The sequence below is a fragment of the Poecilia formosa genome, unplaced genomic scaffold, assembly GCF_000485575.1.
Source record: "Poecilia formosa unplaced genomic scaffold, Poecilia_formosa-5.1.2 Scaffold171, whole genome shotgun sequence".
Taxonomy (NCBI): domain Eukaryota; kingdom Metazoa; phylum Chordata; class Actinopteri; order Cyprinodontiformes; family Poeciliidae; genus Poecilia; species Poecilia formosa.
This window is the reverse complement of record NW_006800110.1, coordinates 1,308,402-1,326,593: the sequence shown is the minus strand read 5'-3', so window position 1 is coordinate 1,326,593 and position 18,192 is coordinate 1,308,402. Positions and strand designations below refer to the sequence as shown.

The window sequence follows — 18,192 nt, the reverse complement described above, 5'->3', positions numbered from 1 at the left end:
TTAATTTGATTAGTTGTAATAAATAATATTTTTGAGTGTAATTTATTTTTCCAGTGGTCTAAAAAAGACTGGAAAAAGTTGTCATTGGTATCTTAAGAAGGTTGAGGTCTGAACTTTGACTGGACCATTGCAGCTTGATTCTTTGTTTTTGTTTTTGTTTTCTTTTTTTTAGTTATTTTGTTGTTGACCCAACCTGACATCTCATTTTGAGTTCAGATCCATGCTGAGTTAGCTAACTGCTGCTCTGCTCCCCCCCCCACAGTCTCCGTGGCGACCAGCAGCAGCAGCACTCGTCCCATTGAGCCGACGTCCTCCATGACGTCAGAAGTGAATCCGTTCTACCCAGCTGATCTAGAGGTGCAGCTGACGCTCGGAGAGCTGGTTCCTGGTTATTACTGTGTTTACCAGGTAAATCCGCCTCAGAGGAGGGCCACAGACACCTGACACGTTTTCAGGGTTTTTAGTTGTAAAACAGACAGTTTTCCTTCCAGTTCACTATTACACTCTACTTATGATTGTTAAAGGAACTCGAGCCTTCACTGCAGCTTTCTGTCATGTTTCTAGAGCCGACTGACTCTTATTCAGTATGTTCAAAAAACAAACAAAACAAAACTGACTATGTCAAAAACATGTATCCATACCAATTGTTTTTCATTTCTTTGTTTTATCTGTATGGTTTTGTTAATATCATGTTTTATTATTTCACCTTATTATTGCCATTTCACTAGAAAAACCCAATCTAGGGAGAAGTTTTGCACATTAGCTTGTGCTGTTAGCATCATGATTCAGGCGTGGGACTGCTGCTTCATTCAGGTTGTTTATGTTATTGTGTTTTTGTCCCTATCAAATAAAGCTAATGAATAAAATCAAAAATAAAAGAAGGATCCTCCATGAGCAGATTATCCTCACACATGGCAGGTTGAGAAGGGAAGGACCTGGAGTGGGGTGGGGGGTATTTCCTGGAAGAACTCAGCTCTGTGATTGGTGGGCTGCTGGATCATCTGACTCCGCTCAGTCTGTGCCCTAATTCAAACACATTGACCACCCTCCTGGGTTGAGTGGCAGGGACATGTGAGCCCCTCATTCCGGCTATTCTGGGAAGGCCGGTGAGGCGGCAGGGGGGGCGGGGCCGGAGGGGGGAGCGTTCCTGTTCCCGCATGCGGGCCGGCGGCGGCGAGGAGCAGCTGCTGTGTTACTCTCATGTTGTTTGGCTCTTGGTGAGTGCGGCCGTAGCAGACTTGTGTTTTACTCTCCCTCCAGGCCGGAGAAGATGGGCTGCTGCTTTAGTAAGGAGCTCGGCCCCGAGCCGCAGACTGAGAGGAGTGTTCTGTTATCGGCGCCCCTCCAGGACGGGCTCAGCACGCTGACGGAGCAGGTCAGGAGGCAGGCTGAGGCCGTGGCCCACAGCGCCCGCCTGGAGGACCAGGAGCCGGCCAGGGAACAGGACCGGCCTGGCCCCGACCCGGACCGCACCCAGGTGGCTCTGTCTGGCGGTGAGGCGGAACCGCAGCGGCCCCACAAGAGCCCAGAGGCCGTCATCACCACAAACACACACACAGATACCAGAGCAATGGCTGCTGGGACGCGGGAGGCCAGCCCCGGCCGCGGGACGCCTCCCTACATGGAGGTGTCCACCCAGAGTCCGTTCGGCCCGGAAATGCTGGAGATCGCCGTGCACTGGGCCGCGGGGTACAGCGGGGCGCCGGAGCACGGCGAGCAGGGAGGGCCGGAGCCGGGTCCCCCATCGGGCCCCCAGGACGCAGCAGAACTCCCGCTCAACGCCGTAGCAACGCACCGCAGCTTCTACAGCATCTGTCCCATCGGAGCCGAGGAGCTGGAGCCCAGCTGGACCCAGACGGCTCTGCCCTGCACACCCTCCAGCCAATCAGAGGCCAGCCTGTTCAGGGACCATGCCAACACAGGTACCACCTGGTCACATGACCAGGAAGTGGTCTCTGCTGACAAACTGGATCCTGGCTCAGTTCTGGAGAAGGACGGAGTGTTAAACCAACAGGGTGAGGCCGCCGTGAGCGGTGAGGACCCTCAGGCATCCACAGCGGACAGCTATCAGCCGAAGGACTCCGGTGCCGCCACAGAAGGAGAAAACATTTGCTTAAGGAAGAAAGAAGCAGAGCTGAGCAGTGATGGGTCTGGGTTCAGAGCGGAGCAGGAAGTCCAGAACCGTCCAGGTCCGAAGACCGTCGAGGTCCGAATGCTGCTCCAGGAGGAAGACGAAGATGACCTTCCTCTACTGGAGGGGCCGACGCTCCGACTGTGCCACACAGAGATCATCTGCAGGATCAGCAATGCTACAGCGACCCCGACCCGACGTGGTCAGAACCCCACTCTACTGGCTCCCGGGTCAGACTCCTTACATCAGGAACCCAAAGAGCCCACAGGAAGCACTGAGCAGGGGTCAGAGGTCATCATTCAGAGAAGCCCTGCAGAGGCCGGGGATGCTGCCTCCGGTGTACAGGAACCAGAACCAGAGGGCTGGGACCGGATTGGACGTCAGAACCATGAAGGTATAAGCCACCATCCGCCCAGCCGCTTTGAGCGCTCTGGGCCGCCACCTTCCTCTCCCGTTTCCTCCTCTTCCTCACACGAAGAGACGCAGTCTGACGGGTTTACTCCTACGGGTCAGAGACGCCCCCCCAGCCCGGATCGGACCTCTGACTCTTCCTCAGACAGAAACAACATGGAGGAGATGAAGAGTTTACTCCCCGTTGCCCCTGGTTACTCAGACTGGATGGTTACTGATGCCAGCCGCCAGGAGAGTTCTGGCTCAGTGCCGGTGGACCCGGATCAGATCGATGTCTACGCCTCCACTCCGTCCTACGAGATTCACTTCCTGAACCAGGAAGTCCCAGCCGCTGAGGAAGAGGAGGAGGAGGAAGAGGTGGAGAAGGAGGGCGGGATCAGGAACATGGTGTCGGAGCTGCTGGGAGAGCTGGCCGAGGCGTCCGTCTGCCGCCTGTACCCCCAGCCCTGGATCCGGTTGAGCCCGGACCAGAACCCTGACGCTCTGGCCCAGGGCACGTTGGAGGCGGACGGGACGAAGGGCGAGGATGAGGAGCAGATCCCAGCCCTGGTGTCAGAGCTGCAGCCCTCCATGGCCCTGCTGGGGGCCTTCCCCTACAGCACGGCGACGCCCCAGGGGCCCTGCGTCTGGGACTGGCACACCAGCAGCTCCCAGGCTGTAAGTCTGGCTCCAGCTCTGCTGCTCCATGTCTCTCTCACACACACACACACACACACACACACTGGAAGGAAAACATCTGGAATATTCTAGGTTTAACAAAACACATGGGTTATTATTCACATTCACAGTTTGAAGACATTATGTTTTATTGATAATCCAGGCTGGAGTTAATTTGGAGTCATGGTTTTCGTTACATTCAGATGTTTGTGCTGACCTTTGACCCCAACAGCACTGTTTTCTACATGATGAACCTGAACTGTTCACTGAGAAGGATCAGTGAACAGTCGTGCTGTGTTTCATGTGTGTATCAGGGGTGTCCAAATTATGATTTAGCAACTTTTCAATCTGAGGCGTTTTAGTGAAAAACGGATTTATAATTCTGGAGCAGAAAAGATTCATAGCAAAATATTCATTGGTAAGAAAAAAATGATTGAATCATGAGAGTCAGGAAGGTCTGAGGAGAAAACCAGACCAGGTTCATGTCTCTGTTGCATCGTTATGGAGAAGATATGAGGTTATGAAAACATACAGCTGCACTTTGTGTCTCCTGTAATGGAGTTTCTTATTCCTGATGAGTTGATGCTTCACTTTGGGACGATTTGCCAGAAAACTGCAAGTCCCACATCAATGAGGGTTACATTTTCTGAATTCAGACAAAATTCTTACATTTGGTGTATAATACATGTAGAAAAAGTGAAAATTAAGTGAGTTAACAGAACTTGTTCAGAAACCATCACATTTTTTGCTCTAGCAGCTGAAGAACTCTGTTATTGGTGGATTCCATTAAAAAGATGACATCTGACAATAATATGACCAAAAAATTGATTTTATGAAAATGATTAAAAAAATAAATATGAAAAAACTGGAACATACAGAAGTAGCCAAAAGGCATTACGATAATTCAAAGTTTGAATGACATTTTTAAGTGAAAGTAAAATGCAAATGTTAGCAGATTGTTAGGGGTTTCCATTTATTTCATTCTACAAAGTGAAACATTATTTGGGCAAATTTCAGTTTTAGTTAGAATTTGGCTAAATTATAATAAAGTTTATGTGAGACGATCAGTCAGTGTTTATTTATCCATCATCACATTTAAAAGCAAATTTCTCTTGATCAAAGTTTTCTACAGACAATAAAGAACTTTTCTTATATAATCATGTAGAAACAATAAAGTATAATATGATAACTAAAATCACACAAGATAAAACCATTAAACCACAGAGTTAAAATCAACAGACTGGTTTCCAGTCTGGAACTGGGAATCTTTAACAGTTTCTGATTTGTGATGCTGTCAAAGTTCTGACTACTAAGGTTGTTCCAAACCACTTAAACTGGTAAAAACAAGAAATAAAGCTGTGACTCATTTACCTGGTGAACTCTGAACATGAACAGATTCAGTTAACCTGAGTGAACTGAGAACTAGTTAAGGGTTTGTTGCACTAGTTAAGCTGCTGTTAACCCAAGAAGTGGCTCAACATGCTGAACCAGATGTGGATGTTTCCTGTCTGCTCACACCACCAGGAAGTCTAAACGTGTTTCAGATTCTGAGTTAAATGTTGTGTTTGTGTTTCAGGAAGCTGCTGCAGCTCCGTGTCTCAACCCTGAAGCTGAAGTATGGAACGACCCCAACCTGAGCTTCCACATCCCCGACCCGGACTACCAGCAGCTGCAGCAGCCGTGGCTGCAGCTCCCCGACAACCTGAACCACCAGGAAGGTGAGCCCAGGCTCCCGCTGCTTCACCGCATCACGCCGTCCTCTTTCCCTCACCTTCCCCTTTCGCCATCCCATCAGGATTTGTGTCGGAGTTTGAAGGGAACGTGGGCCTGGCGGAGGCCGAGTATCTGACTCCAACGCCTGAAGCTCTGACGGTGAACGGAGAAACCTCTGATCCTCCGGTTACAGGTAGCAGCTGGATACACACGCAGCAGCAACTCTTTTCACGCTGTTGCACTGAAAACATCTGCTCTGTTTCCAGATGAGATCCGAGAGGAACTGAGCAGAGCTCTGGAGTCCTGCCTGACCAGGTAACATCTGGAACCACAGCGGCCGGCGCAGCGGGAAGCTCCTTTGCCCACCGTCTTTACCCTCCATGCGTCTCAGTACAGAGAAATGTGCGTTTTGCTGTTTTCTGGATCTGACCTCTCCGTCAGCCTCTCCTGCTCTCCTTCTCAGGGATTATCTGAGCAGCGACCTGTACCTGAAGTCCCAAATGGACAACGACCAATACGTCTCCATCGCCACGCTGGCCAGTCTGGACGGCATCAAGAACCTCACCACGGACCTGGAGCTCATCTCTGACATTCTCAAATGTAGCTCCTTGTTTTATTTCCCATCAATATGTTACAATAAAAAACTTTAATCATTAGAATAACTGAGCTCTAACGTCCTGCTGTCTGCTTGGCAGCCATGCCTCTGGTCCAGGTGGCCCCATGCGGGCAGAAGGTTCGGCCCAGACAGAACCGCTGCGTTGTGATCCTGCGGGAGATTCCTGACACCACACCTGCAGAGGTGAGTCCCGCTGCTGCACCGACCCGCCTGCTGCTCTCTGCAGTCCTCAGCGCTCTGATGTTCCCTGCAGGAGGTGGAGGCTCTGTTCGAAGGAGAGAACCTGCCCAAAGTCCTGAGCTGTGAGGTCGTCAACAACGACAACTGGTTCCTCACTTTTCAGTCAGAGGCTGACGCTCAGCAGGTACAACAGCTCCTATCATACTCAGTCTTAGCTGAGTTTCAAACCAGAGCCAGCGGTTCACTGATTCAGCTGTCATAGACACTAACAGGCTGATGTCAACCACATAGATGTGACAGGAAACACAAGAAAAAGACTGAATGCCACCAACTAATGAAAATCTGAAAAGTGTGTCGTGTTGGTATTCAGTCTCCAGTCAGAACCGTGTTTGGTCTCAGCTTTTCACAACAGACTCAGTCAGATTGGATGGACATCAGTCCAACTAAGCTCCCACATGAATAACAAGAATTAACTAATGACACATTCTATGTATAGCAGCTCTGTGCTCACTCCTTTACCTTCAATTTAATGTTGCAGGAGTGAAATGGATACTGGTCTTCATGGTATGACTAGTATGTAGTTATTAAAGCTTTAAAATGGAAATAATGTTGAAAACATTCAGTTATCTTCCTGTTACGAACTTGAAGTCGTCGTTCTCCATTCAGAAGCGAAGCGTCAGACGCCGGTCTGGGCCGGTGGAGGGACGGCAAACAGCAGAAACCACACTGAGAAAACCTACAGGAGGTTTTACCGTTTGCCTCTGTTCGGTGTTTTCTTTAAATCAGTTAAATTGATCCAATATATCACTCTTACTTAAACCTGGGCTTTGACTGGGCCATTCTGACATGAGTCTGCTTTGATCTGAGCTCCAGTCGTCCAGATCTGGTGTTCATCATCAGGTCTCTGCAGAGCTTCAGCACTGCAGAGGTGACTTAGTCATTAACTGAGCTGTTTGTACAACACAGCAGAACCAGAACCATGCTGCATGTTCAGGGTGGTCACCCTGCTGGAAGGTGAACTTTGACCCCAGTCTTAGGTCTTCTGCTCCCAGCAGCTTGGCTGTGTTTCTGTCAGATCCTAATTCTGTCAGTCAGTGGGATGTGACAGAGTAACATGGCCGGTCCTTCAGGCCTACAGGTACCTGAGAGAGGAGGTCCGGGTGTTTAAGGGGAAGCCCATCATGGCCCGGATCAAAGCTAAGACCATGGCCATCGCCTCCTTCGCCCCCAAGAACGGCTACAGGCCCGTCCAGTTGGACCAGTGCAGCAGCCGCTACAGCTCCTACTTCCCCCCCACCACCTTCAACCCGTCCTGCCTCCCTCAGCAGATGTTTGACCAGAACAACGAGGCATGGCCCGCCACCGCGGCCCAGTACCAGGAGAACGTGGAGGTGAGAGCAGAACCAGGTTTCCTGGCCCGGACCTGGTTCCTTTTGTGGTCCTGCTCAGTGTTTCAGTCATGAACTCTGATTCTCTCTGCAGCCTGAGCTGCTGATGAACAACCTGATGAACGAGTTTCCAGCAGCTTCTACCTTCAAGCCGCACGCAGCTCACAGACAGAGGTACAACCACCACCCTGCTGCTGCCGTTCTTAAAGGGCCAGTGTCAAAAAAATCCACTTTGATCAGCTCTACATCATCTTATAATGTTACTCCCTCCTTCAAAAACAAAAGCCTCGTTCATTCATGTTTGAGAAATCCTTTAATCTCCATAGCAACCATTTAAGAGCTAGACCTAGCTCTGCCTTTGAGGCGAACCTCCTCCCCTTCCACTTCACAGAGCAGCTGTCTCCCACTCAGCTCCTTCAGACTAGCCTGCAGCAATTAGCAAATATCTGTTGGAACTGCTCAATGTAGGAGCTACTTCCCAGAGCAACACTGGTAAAAATGTTGTTAAAGGGTTAATAGAGGAGCCATGTCGTGATGACTTCCTGTAGGCGGAGCTTCATTTGATATATTCAGGATATAACAACTGAAGGTAACATAGTAACGTGATTGTGCTATTAAATGGCTCTATGTGCCTGTAAAATACATAATGCTGCTCCTTTAATGCACCGGGTCGGAGCCGGTCCTGTCCTGTTTGGACCGAATCCGAGTCGGTTCCACCCTGTTTGGACCGGGTCGGAGCCGGTCCTGTCCTGTTTGGACCGGGTTGGGGCTGATTATGGTCTCTACCCGCAGGAGGGGCTCCAGGATGCTGAGCTGTGGAGACCGCTGGCAGACCCACCACCCAGACCTCTACCAGCCGTCGGAGCAGCCGTCTGCAGACCAGTACTCCTCTCCTTCCCTGAGGGCCCGGCGGGGCCGGCTGAGGGGCGGCCTGCGCCGGCAGAGCCGGGGCGGAAGAACAGAATCCAACAACAAACAGGTTCTGGTGCCCCCCTCTGACCGGGGAAGGTAACGCAACTGTTCCTGTTCCAGAGTCACAGCTGCTGTAGTTCAGCCTCTGCAGGCCTTCCTGTTCGCTTTGGTCATTACTAACCAAACCTTAGCAAGCTAGCAGCAGCTAGCAGCAGCTGGGCAGTGTAGGAACATTTAGTTCTGCATGCAGAGCCCTGTGTGTGTTTAGAGTGGGAAACTCTGAAGATCATCCAAACATTTTAGATGTTAGATGTTTGAAGCTGATCAACAAACTGACAGCTGTAATCAGTGGCACAACTGCACATTATTCAGGTGGATGCGAAAACATAACCCCCCCCGGCCCCCCGGAGGCGACGCTACGTGGAGTGTAAAACTCGCTACATTTACCTCGTTATGTGCGAGAGGTGAAGGAGCGTGAGGCGCGCTGAACTGTTTGGGAAAACATAATCGGCGCCTCGCCCCCTCCAGACGGGGTTTTGGCGCCCCCTCTGGTGCTGCGCCCCTATGCGTTGCATACGCTGCATACCCACTTTTTGCGCCTCTGGCTGTAATTGTAGACAAAGTATTGACTCAGACTGCTGAATACAAATGCACTCCGCATTTCTAAGATTTTATTTTTGTTGTTTTTGTTGAAGACCATATAAAATTTTTCTTCCACTTCACAGTTGATCTCTACTTTTCCTTTGTCGTTCATAAAACCTCCAAAAGAACTGAAGTTTGAGCTTAGCAAGCAACAAAACATGGAAAAGTTTAGTTTAGTTTAGTTTAGTTTAGTTTAGTTTAGTTTAGTTTAGTTTAGTTTAGTTTAGCGACGCTCTGCAACATGAGGATTTGACTGCAGAGACACAGAAAACAGGTTTTTGTTTTTCTGTCTCAGTTACAGCAGGAGGGGAGCCTTCGGCCAGAAGAGGAGGGAGACGGAGAAATCCTTGGAGAGACCCAAACTGAACTCTGAGGTAAGAAAACACAGCAGAGGTCAGAGGTCAGACTGTGGAAAAGTGAACCACTCCCATTCTGTCTCCTCTTCATCAGCCTCCTCCTCCTCCTCTGGAGCTCAGCTTGTCCAGCTTCCCTCCCCTGTCTACAGCAAATGTTGCCACGGCGACGACACCTGCAGCTAACGATAGCGTCAAGGTAACACACACTCCCACACACACACACACCTGAATCAGTTCCAGTCTGAACTGTGTGTCTGAATCCTCAGAGTCCGACAAAAAGCAGCAGCTCAAACTCATCGTCCTCATCCTCAGCTTCATCACTTCCTCCAGTGGAGCCTCAACCGGCGTCTCTGCTGTGAGTATCCAGCTGCTGGAGCTGTGCGACCGGAGCGGAGGCTTCACATGCAGCTGTGTTGTTGTGTGCAGGAAAGATGGGGACGGCGGAGAAACGACGACGGTGGAGGACAAACCAGTCCAGCTGCCATTGGAACCAGCAGCAGTAAGACACATTCAGGACTCAGTTTATCACCTGGACCAGCCAGACGGGGAGGTGTGGGTCGTTTAATGGTGCTCGTCTCTGGCTGGAGCTGATCTGGGTTCAGTTCAACAGGAGAAAAGAACAAAATGTTTCCTATTGCTTCATCTTAACAACACAAAGCCTGGAAACATTAGAGACAAAAACACAACCAGCTCTGTGACAGCAGGCTGTGATCCCTGATTGGGTCACTGCAACATTAAACATTTCAACCTTTTACTTAAAACAGACAGTCTGTCCATGGGACAATGTTAAATAGTTGCTTTGTAATTGTTCGCCAATACATGCTGCCCTCTTTTAAAGACATTAAACTAATCGGGGCATTTAAGATGAAAACCTTTTTCTGCAAATCTGTTGTTGATGTTGGAAGGATTTTTATCTGCAGATTTACCTTTTTCTACAAGCGTTCACTAAAGGAATGATGACACTGCACTGTAGACAATAAACTGTATTTTCTTACCTTAAAAGGAATTGAACTCTTTTGATTTTCACCTTTTAATGTATTTCTAATATTGTATAAGAGGCTTATTTGAAAAATCATCAGAATATGCCAATTTCTTTTAATTGTGAGAATAATCAGTTACTAAAATAGTTTTCTGTTTTCTGGGTTATTTTGTCTGCTGGTTTTAATGCAGCTCATCAGGTCTGTTGTGATGTCATTAATCGCATCACAGTCCGCTTTATGAAAACGTCGTACTCTGTCACAGTGGGAAAACCCAGCTGTATTTGAACTGTATTCATTTGTTGGTTTAAAAACAAACAGTGTATGGTATACGTAAAGATGAAAAGTACATAATAACTGAAACATGTCGGCGTATCGGCCTCCTGATGCCCGCTCCTGTTCTTCACTTCCTTCAGGAGCTGAAGAAGCTGAGCTACGCTGAGATCTGCCAGAAGGCTTCGTCCAATGAGGCGTCGGCGCCACTGGCTGACCCCGCCCCCTCAGCGGAGCACCAGGCATCCCAACAGCCTCTGCTGCCGCTGTGAGACAAAAACAGTCCGATGGGAATGTGTAGTTGTATAGCTGGCTGTATATTTATTATAAAATTGATCAGTAAGCAATGGAGATCAACTCTGAGCTAAACCAGAAACCAGCCTTTACAAGCTCAGGATTTTTAATCTTAGAACTATAAAAACTGCTGATGCTGAATAGGAACTTTTAACACTTTAATTTTTTGGCAGGAAACTGAAAATAATCTGTAAATGTTTTTGTAATTCTTTAGTTTTGTTTCTTGTCTTGTTGTTGGGCTCAGTGTAATGAGAGCCAGGCGTTATTTTCAGGTTTATTGTTTGGCCGTCGGCTCTGTACAGGAAGTTCTGTCAGGATTCTGTTTTTTATTCTGAATTTTTAAGTCTGAAGTGGATCCTTCCCATGTTAGAAGCCCAACAATTAATAACCAGATCTGTAAAGCCTTCCTGTATGTTTGAAAGTACTGAATATCAACTCTTTATTGTTGCTCTGACTGTTTTATTTAATTTTAAACACGGATTCAGTTTTATTTGTGTTAAACTGGCCTGTTTTAGTTGTTGACTTTATTTAACTTGCTGAGTTTTGACCGCTGAGCGTCCAAGAACAAACTGATTCAACTTGAAGAAATGTTTTCTTTTGATTGTAAAGAGACAAATGTTGTTTCCTGATGTGAAGTTTGAATGTAAAGCTGGCACCACTGTGAAATATGTTGTTGTGTACAAATGTACAGAATACTGAACAGAAATATATTAAAGAAGTGCCTTTGCAAGTAACCTGTTTAGATTTGTATTTGTATGAAGCTCTGAGTCATTCCGCCTCTTACAGATTTATTTCCTTCTCCTAACCAGCAGATGGCAGTAGAGCCACATCACAACTCTAATTACATTGTTTGGCTCAGTATTTGTTTATCAGCGGCCTAATGAATAGCATGCAGCATACTAATGAAATGATTCGTACTGGGCTCCATTCATCACACTTTACTCAAATAAAACTCATGACTTCAGGATCCACTGCTGAATTCAGTTTACACCAGAATCACACCAGAAGGACCAAATTTGGTCTGAACAGATTCTGGTTTAGTAATAAATCCTGTCGTTGCTCCACCTGGCCTGAGGTGCATTCAGAGGAGACCGCACACTGAGTGGCAGGTGTCAAAACCAGGGCGCCACATTTTTCCTGCTTCACATGAAGTAAAAGTTTTAAAATGCGGGAAGCTGCTGTTTGTCCTGGCAGGACTCATAAATCTCCTCTAATAAAAACGGGTCACAGGCTGCGCTCAGACTGAACACGTTTTAGTTCATTCCCCTTTCAGCTGCAGGTCATCTCAGGGCAGAAACTATCATCAAGGGGACAGAAATAGAAACGCTTGTTTTTTCTTCATGGAATCTGTTATTAACTTTTCACCTGAAAAATGTGGTTCAATGATCAAATAAATTCAAGGAAATTATTTGTTACACAGGTTTGAGTTTGGCTGATGACTCACATGTGCTGATATTTTGTTACTGAGACTTTGTGCTCCAAAGAGGCTTTGCTGCAGAGTGGATCACCTGCAGATAGGAATGTTATAAAAGGTTTGAGATGCACAATGGAGACATAACCAAAAATGAAACAAAGTTGTGCATCTGATCAAGACGCCTCCTAAAACATATTCTGTCTTCAGAGCATCTTGATGCCACTTCTGTCTTTCCCTCAGCTTTCTTTTAGCGTTTTTATTTCACCATAATTTCATGGACACTATTCTTATAGTTTTAATGCAATATTGGCATGAAGTTGCCAATATTGGAAGGAGACATGAGAAAGACAAAATTCCTCAAGTCAGTCCACCAAAATTATTTTAAATGAAATAATTCAATACTAAATGTATTTTTAAGCAAGAAAATTAACAGTTGAATTTCAAGAGTCTAAGATTGGATTAATTTAGAATTAGAAACATATTTTGTGAAACATAAAACTGAAAAAATAAAGCAGCACAGAAACATAATTTCACGACCTAATGACACTATTACAATTTGCATTTTCTCTCAAAAATATGTTTTGTAAAACAAGATAATTTTTCAGTAAAAATGCCTAAAATAAACTTATTCAGGACTTTATAAAATAATTAATTAAAACAGTTTTTAGTTAATCAAAACTTAATTTAATAGATACATTTAATATACATTCAGTGGATGGAATATAAGTTATGCTGATCTCGTATTTCAGTCAGGTGTAACTGAAGCGGTAGGTGTGGTTGTTCGCTGCGCCCCCTGCAGGTGATGAGTGTCACCACCTCCTTTTTTTTTTTACTCCGTATAGTCACGTGACAGCAGCAAGCTTCAAACGGCTGCGAGTGCGGTGCTGCGCGAGCCTCATCATCCTCATCACAACCGCCAGCAGAACCTCTGCAGCGGCAGAGAGGCGAACCGACCGAACCACCGGGGGTCTTCACCGAGCCAAGGAACCGGGCAACATGGCGGGGCCCCGTTAAAACCGGACCCAGATTTATCCTCTTTGTTCTACCCCGACGCCTCGCTGTCTTTACGCGCCTCTGCTGAGGAGGGGCCGCCGAGGAGAAGGAGAAGGAGAAGCGCTCCCCCCCAACCGCCTCCGAGCCGAGCCAGGAGGAGGCAGGAGCGGCTGAGGAGGTAGCTGTTACCGCCGGAGAGCTGTTTTCTTCGGTACCAGCCGAATGGCGGACCGTGAGGCGTCGCCGATACCGTTGGAGATCCGAGCCCGGCTGGCCGAGCTGGAGCTGGAGCTGTCAGAGGGTAAGGAATTAATTAGAAAATGGGGGGAGAAAAAGAGCGCAAACCTCCCCCTCCTCCTTCCTCCTTCTCTCCCTCCTCTTCATCCTCATCACCTTATCTCATCTCCATCCTCACCGGTTGTTCACTACTAACGGAATCCGGCCGTTCATTCCTGCGGCCCCCTCCTCTTTCTCCTCCTCCTCTTCCTCCCGCTCCTCCCATCCAGATGTTTGTCAGCCGGAGGAGCCGGCCTGGGCAGCTCCGTGCTGCCCGGGGAGGGTGAGGGCAGAGCGGGATCCGGCTGCGGAGTTCGCCCGCTGCTCTTTGTCTCAGCCGCGGTGCCGCTGTTAGGAAAACACCGCGTTGTTCTGCCGGTTCCGATCCAAAAACAGAGCCGTGCTGTGACCTTGAGATGTTGACACAAGCAGCCTGGCCTACCTGACTGACTGNGGGTTTAATAATAGCTTTGCGGTGCGATGCTGCGTGACACCGCAGCACACAGAGGCTCCCCGGCTCCGGGGGCCCCATCCTCTACCTGTGCGTGTGTGTGTGTGTGTGTGTGTGCCTACCTGACTGACTGCGTGAGTGTGTGTGTGTGTGTGTGGTCGGGTTTAATAATAGCTTTGCGGTGCGATGCTGCGTGACACCGCAGCACACAGAGGCTCCCCGGCTCCGGGGGCCCCATCCTCTGCCTGTGCGTGTTTTTCTGGGCCTGCGGAGCGGAGGATGAGGAGGAGCAGGATGCTCCTTTTCTACCTGGATTGTGAGTTTAACCCACATCTGAGCTCAGTTTTTTTTCCTGACCGGCTTATATAATGGGAATCACATTTTATTCATATCGGCTCAGGAAGGCCTGTGAAATTGACATTTTTCACCTAAAATTCTTCTTTTATTTTGGAGAAACATCCCTGACAGCAAACTGCAGCTAAATCTGCAGCTGTTTTGCTAAAAGACCAAACAATCTTTCCAGTATGTTTATTGCAAACTCTGGGATGAATGCTGAATTATTTATCATGTAAAGGTTGACACACAATCAGGACTCATCTTCTTTTGAGATCTCCTGAGGGGAAGTGGACCTCCAGAACCAGCTCGGTCCAGACGCTCAGGTGTTTTTTCTGCTGCTGATCTCTGAGGCAGACTGAGCAATCGGTCACCAAATGAGATCGAGCTGTTTTAATGGAGGCCAGCGATTCAGAGGATTAACCAGAAGGCTGTGACTTTTTAAAAAATAATAAATGGCTTTCTTTTAAAACTGCCTGGGCAGCCTGCAGGTTGCTCCTGATGTAAATAGGGTTGTTGTTTGGTTTTTCATAAATTTACCTTCTTTTTCCATGTTGAGTTCAATGAGCAGATATTGTGATTTTAAGATCAGTTAAATGGCATATTTTGTATTTTTTCTGACTAAATATCTACAAAAACAAAGATCAGTAATAGATACTGTAGTTACTAGTAAATAAAAAAGCTAAGTAGATCTATTTTTAAGCTTTTATAGTTTAACAAAACCAAGAAAAAAGTGGAGATGCACCAATTTGTGATTATTGGTGAAACAAAATGATTCAACTGTTTTTAGTATCTTACATTAGCAAAAGAAGTGTGTTACAAATAGGAATGTTTCAAAAGCAGTGCTTCTCTTAGTGGGACTATAATTGCTGTGACACACAGTCACAGCAATAGACTAGCCAAAAACGTTAATACATAACTCTTCTCTCACTTTTATCATTATCAGAATACTAATACAAAATATCGAGATAAAGTCCTTATCGCCCACCTATAAAGCCGTCGTATTATTTAATGATAATAATGTAAAGTTAAGAAGCGGTAACGCCTAGCTTAACTCTGAGGTTTCTAAAAGGCCAACAGTTCCAAATCAAGTAAATCAGGAGCGGAGGTGATGCCACACTGTGTGAGAGAGCAGTCGCTGTAAAACATTTAACTTTTTAAACTGTCTCTGATCACATCAACCTTGGATTCTTGACTTGGTTGACTCACCTGTATAAAAAACTCCCAGAATTCCTCTGTTTTACTGCCATCAGGAAGACGTTTAGCGAGTTTCCCTGCAGGTTTCTGTGAACTTGTGGGAACTTTAGTCAGACTGAGCCGAGCAGATCTGAGTGGTGGTCTGGTTCTTCTTTTCCTGGTGTTGATTTAATAACAGTGTTGCAGTGATGCAGGAACAAACCGGTCTAGTTTTACCAGCCCATGTTTACGTTATGGGTTATCAGTTTTGATTCTTTGAAAATGAGATCTAGATCTCGACGGGGTTTACCTGGTTAAATAAAGGAAATAATAATAACAATAAAAAATTCCTAAAGGAAATCCAGAGCAGTGATCTGATTGTTAATCAATGCGACCAATTAAAGCCGTCAGACAGACTCTGAAAAGCAGCGATCGTTCTGTCAGACTGTATTTGTCTTTGGTTCAGGGTGGATAATATTAGCAACACACAGGAATGTGTGGATTGAAATATTTCAGATGCCGTTGATCTGCGCCCTGCGCAGCGTTTTCAGGCTCGCCCAGATGAACGGATTCCTGCGGCCCAGTTGGTCCTGACCTCATTTAGACAGCAGTAGCTCAGCTGCTGCAGAAAATACTCCAATCATTTGTTGTGTTTGAAGACTTTTGTTGATATTTCTGGGTTGAATCTTTGTATTTTCTTACAATTACTCCCTCTGGTTTTAGACGCTCTGCAGCCGGAAGAAATTTTGCTTTTACTCTTTTACAACTGGAAGGAGCAGATTAGTATCTAAAAACTTCAAATAAAACCTAAACTACAACTTCAAATCTCAGACGTTGAAAAGGAGCAGAGAGAGAAGGAGGAAGTTCAAACCGTCTCTTCCCCTACTCCAACATCAAGATGTGGCAGCTAGCATGTCAAGACAGTCGTACAATCTTCAGTCAGAGGCCTCTTGAGATTTGTTGCCACACTGACTGCTACTGGAGAACCTTCCTCCCAACAGCTGTTTTTCCTAATTTAAAAATAGATAAATCAATTTTATTGTCAAATTTTCTAAAAATTTTTAGAATGGATTTTTTATATCACCAATGCTCTCCTTGAGTTTTCGTAGTTCAGAGTGATGTAAGCGAACCTAGGGCAGCCATCTTGTTTGAAAAGCATTTTTACAGCTTGTCAACTCGCTGAAGGAATGGTTGAAACAAAAGCCATTTTTTAAAGATATTTTTTCTCATTTGGACTTTTTTCAAGGAACAAAGAATGACAGATTTGTTTGTAAGCCGTATCGCTCAGCCCTTATTTGAAATGTCCACAGAGGTAAAGTTTGTCTTTGCTTATGAAGCCAAAGGAAAAGGAGGCAAATAAAACTGATTAGTCTGTTTAACACACAGCAGAATCACCTCATCTCATCTGTAGGTCATGGAAAATATTTAACATTTCGTCACAGTACGACCACAAACCTCGGCGTGTTATTGGGAATTTGTACGATTGATACGACTGAAGTAAAAAGACTCTGAAAGGGAATCTGAAAACTGCCGGTACACATGCGGATTAGCATGGCAACTTGAATGCAGCTTTATTGGGTTTAAAACAGGAAACCTCCAGATCAGCTGCCTGGATGCAGGTTTTTGATAAATTTTAGTGTTTTATCTAATAAAATCCAGCCTGTAGAAGACGAGAGCTGCAGATCGGTGCAGTTGTCTGTCAGATTTGATGGGTTGAGCTGCAGCGTTTGACTCCAGCCTGGCAGATAATCGGCGCTCCACCTGTTTATTAGATAAACTGAGCAATCAGCCGACTCTCCGCCGCTGAATCACATCTCCTCCAGCGCCTTTCTGTGACCTCCAGCCATTAAAAGTCGCTGTTCTTCAGTGTCTCAGCATTTCGCTGCTGCTGCATTACACATCAGACCAAACTGGGTGATCTCTGACATGTCCTACACACCTTGAAGTATCCATTCCAGTTTTATGTGATGAAGCTCAAAGACCTTCCGGAAGGTTTTTTTCTTATTTGTCCCATAAAAACCTGCAGCTCTCCAGGAAAAACCAACTCAGACCAGACAGGACAAGAAAAAAATAATCTAATATTTAATCAGTAAAGTGTGAACTGGATATTTATGAGCAGTCTGTTGTTGATTCTGGTGTTTCACCTCTGACCTTCTGCAGTGCTGCAGATTGAGAGTTTTCCTTGTTAGCGTTGCAACCCTGCTTTGCTCCGCATGCGACGGCAGCGATGCCATCATGTGGCCTGCAGCGGTGCGTTTCAGGTCAGCTCTGTTTCTGTGGAGCTGAGATCATTTATGGCGTCTTTTATAATCCCTGATTACTTCCTGTGTGTCGTGGTTCTGTCAGCCGGCTGCTGGGTTTGGGCATGGAAGCAAATTGAACCAAAATAAACAACTTTTACAATAATTTTACAGCTGTTTGAAACAGTTAGACTTTTTTAAGTTCGTCTGAAAAAGAGTGGAGCTTGAACTTTAAAAAATTGTCTTAATTATTGTTTACAAGTAATTAAATGATTAACTTGCCAACTTAATAAATTAACTCTAATTTGATTACTTGTGACTAATTAATGCAATATTTTTAAGTTGGATCAGTTGGATCACCTGTTCTCTTTTTTCAGTGGACCTGATCAAAGTTGATGCAGTTCAACTTTGCACTTTCTGGGTGGCGACTCATTTTTTATCCACTTGAAGTAACAAATATTCTCAATTTAGATAAAAAAAAACAAAAAACGGAAGAACTTTGACAAAATGAAATATTCAGTCTCTGCTGACTGACAGCGGAGGCTGAACGTTCCTCCGTTAGCGGACAGCGGAGGCTGAACGTTCCTCCGTTAGCGGACAGGAGAGGCTGAACGTTCCTCCTTTAGCAGTTAGCGGGAAGTGGAGGCTGAACGTTCCTCCGTTAGCGGTTAGCGGGAAGTGGAGGCTGAACGTTCCTCCGTTAGCGGACAGTGGAGGAAACCGCGGCGTGTTTCCAGGTCTGAAGGCGATCTGGTGACA

General features: G+C 46.3%; 2 protein-coding genes and 1 long non-coding RNA gene across 7 annotated transcripts in view; 2 read left to right on the top strand and 1 right to left on the bottom strand.

Moving 5' to 3' along the window:
- Positions 1 to 319: 319 nt before the first annotated feature.
- Positions 320 to 11,284, top strand: LOC103146957 (uncharacterized). Of its 2 annotated transcripts, none has more exons than XM_016677993.1 (16): positions 320 to 408; positions 1,261 to 3,199; positions 4,776 to 4,917; positions 4,995 to 5,105; positions 5,179 to 5,227; positions 5,376 to 5,512; positions 5,608 to 5,711; positions 5,782 to 5,892; positions 6,839 to 7,099; positions 7,191 to 7,270; positions 7,889 to 8,104; positions 8,946 to 9,024; positions 9,101 to 9,202; positions 9,273 to 9,361; positions 9,433 to 9,505; positions 10,400 to 11,284. In XM_016677993.1, the coding sequence occupies exons 2-16, from the start codon at positions 1,271 to 1,273 to the stop codon at positions 10,526 to 10,528; spliced, it is 3,612 nt and encodes a 1,203-aa protein (XP_016533479.1). In that variant the 5' UTR covers positions 320 to 408; positions 1,261 to 1,270; the 3' UTR covers positions 10,529 to 11,284. The 2 variants fall into 2 exon arrangements, with proteins under 2 accessions (XP_016533479.1, XP_007565128.2); XM_007565066.2 differs by having other exon boundaries at positions 9,433 to 9,556.
- A 1,500-nt stretch (positions 11,285 to 12,784) lies between these two features.
- LOC107837750 (uncharacterized) lies at positions 12,785 to 14,657 on the bottom strand. Its single transcript, XR_001663795.1, has 3 exons — positions 13,773 to 14,657; positions 13,351 to 13,679; positions 12,785 to 13,248 (listed from the first exon to the last, which is right to left on the bottom strand). It is a non-coding gene; the product is annotated as an uncharacterized LOC107837750 (long non-coding RNA).
- The window catches only part of LOC103146953 (disco-interacting protein 2 homolog C-like), a 64,595-nt gene continuing 59,559 nt past the window's right edge, over positions 13,157 to 18,192 (top strand). For all 4 annotated transcript variants that reach the window (XR_001663794.1, XM_007565062.2, XM_016677987.1 and 1 more), the window contains exon 1: positions 13,157 to 13,258. Coding sequence is in view for 3 of the 4 variants with exons in the window: in XM_007565062.2 (XP_007565124.2) it covers positions 13,180 to 13,258 (79 nt within the window). In the remaining variant the exon portion in view is untranslated. The remainder of the gene's footprint in view (positions 13,259 to 18,192) is intronic.

Excerpts from the sequence above, each read along its gene's own strand:
- LOC103146957 (XM_007565066.2), top strand. The coding sequence starts at position 1,271 with ATGGGCTGCTGCTTTAGTAAGGAGCTCGGCCCCGAGCCGCAGACTGAG. Across the intron at positions 4,918-4,994 it reads CAACCTGAACCACCAGGAAG|GATTTGTGTCGGAGTTTGAA; the intron begins GTGAGCCCAGGC and ends CCATCCCATCAG. Across the intron at positions 5,228-5,375 it reads CTGGAGTCCTGCCTGACCAG|GGATTATCTGAGCAGCGACC; the intron begins GTAACATCTGGA and ends TCTCCTTCTCAG.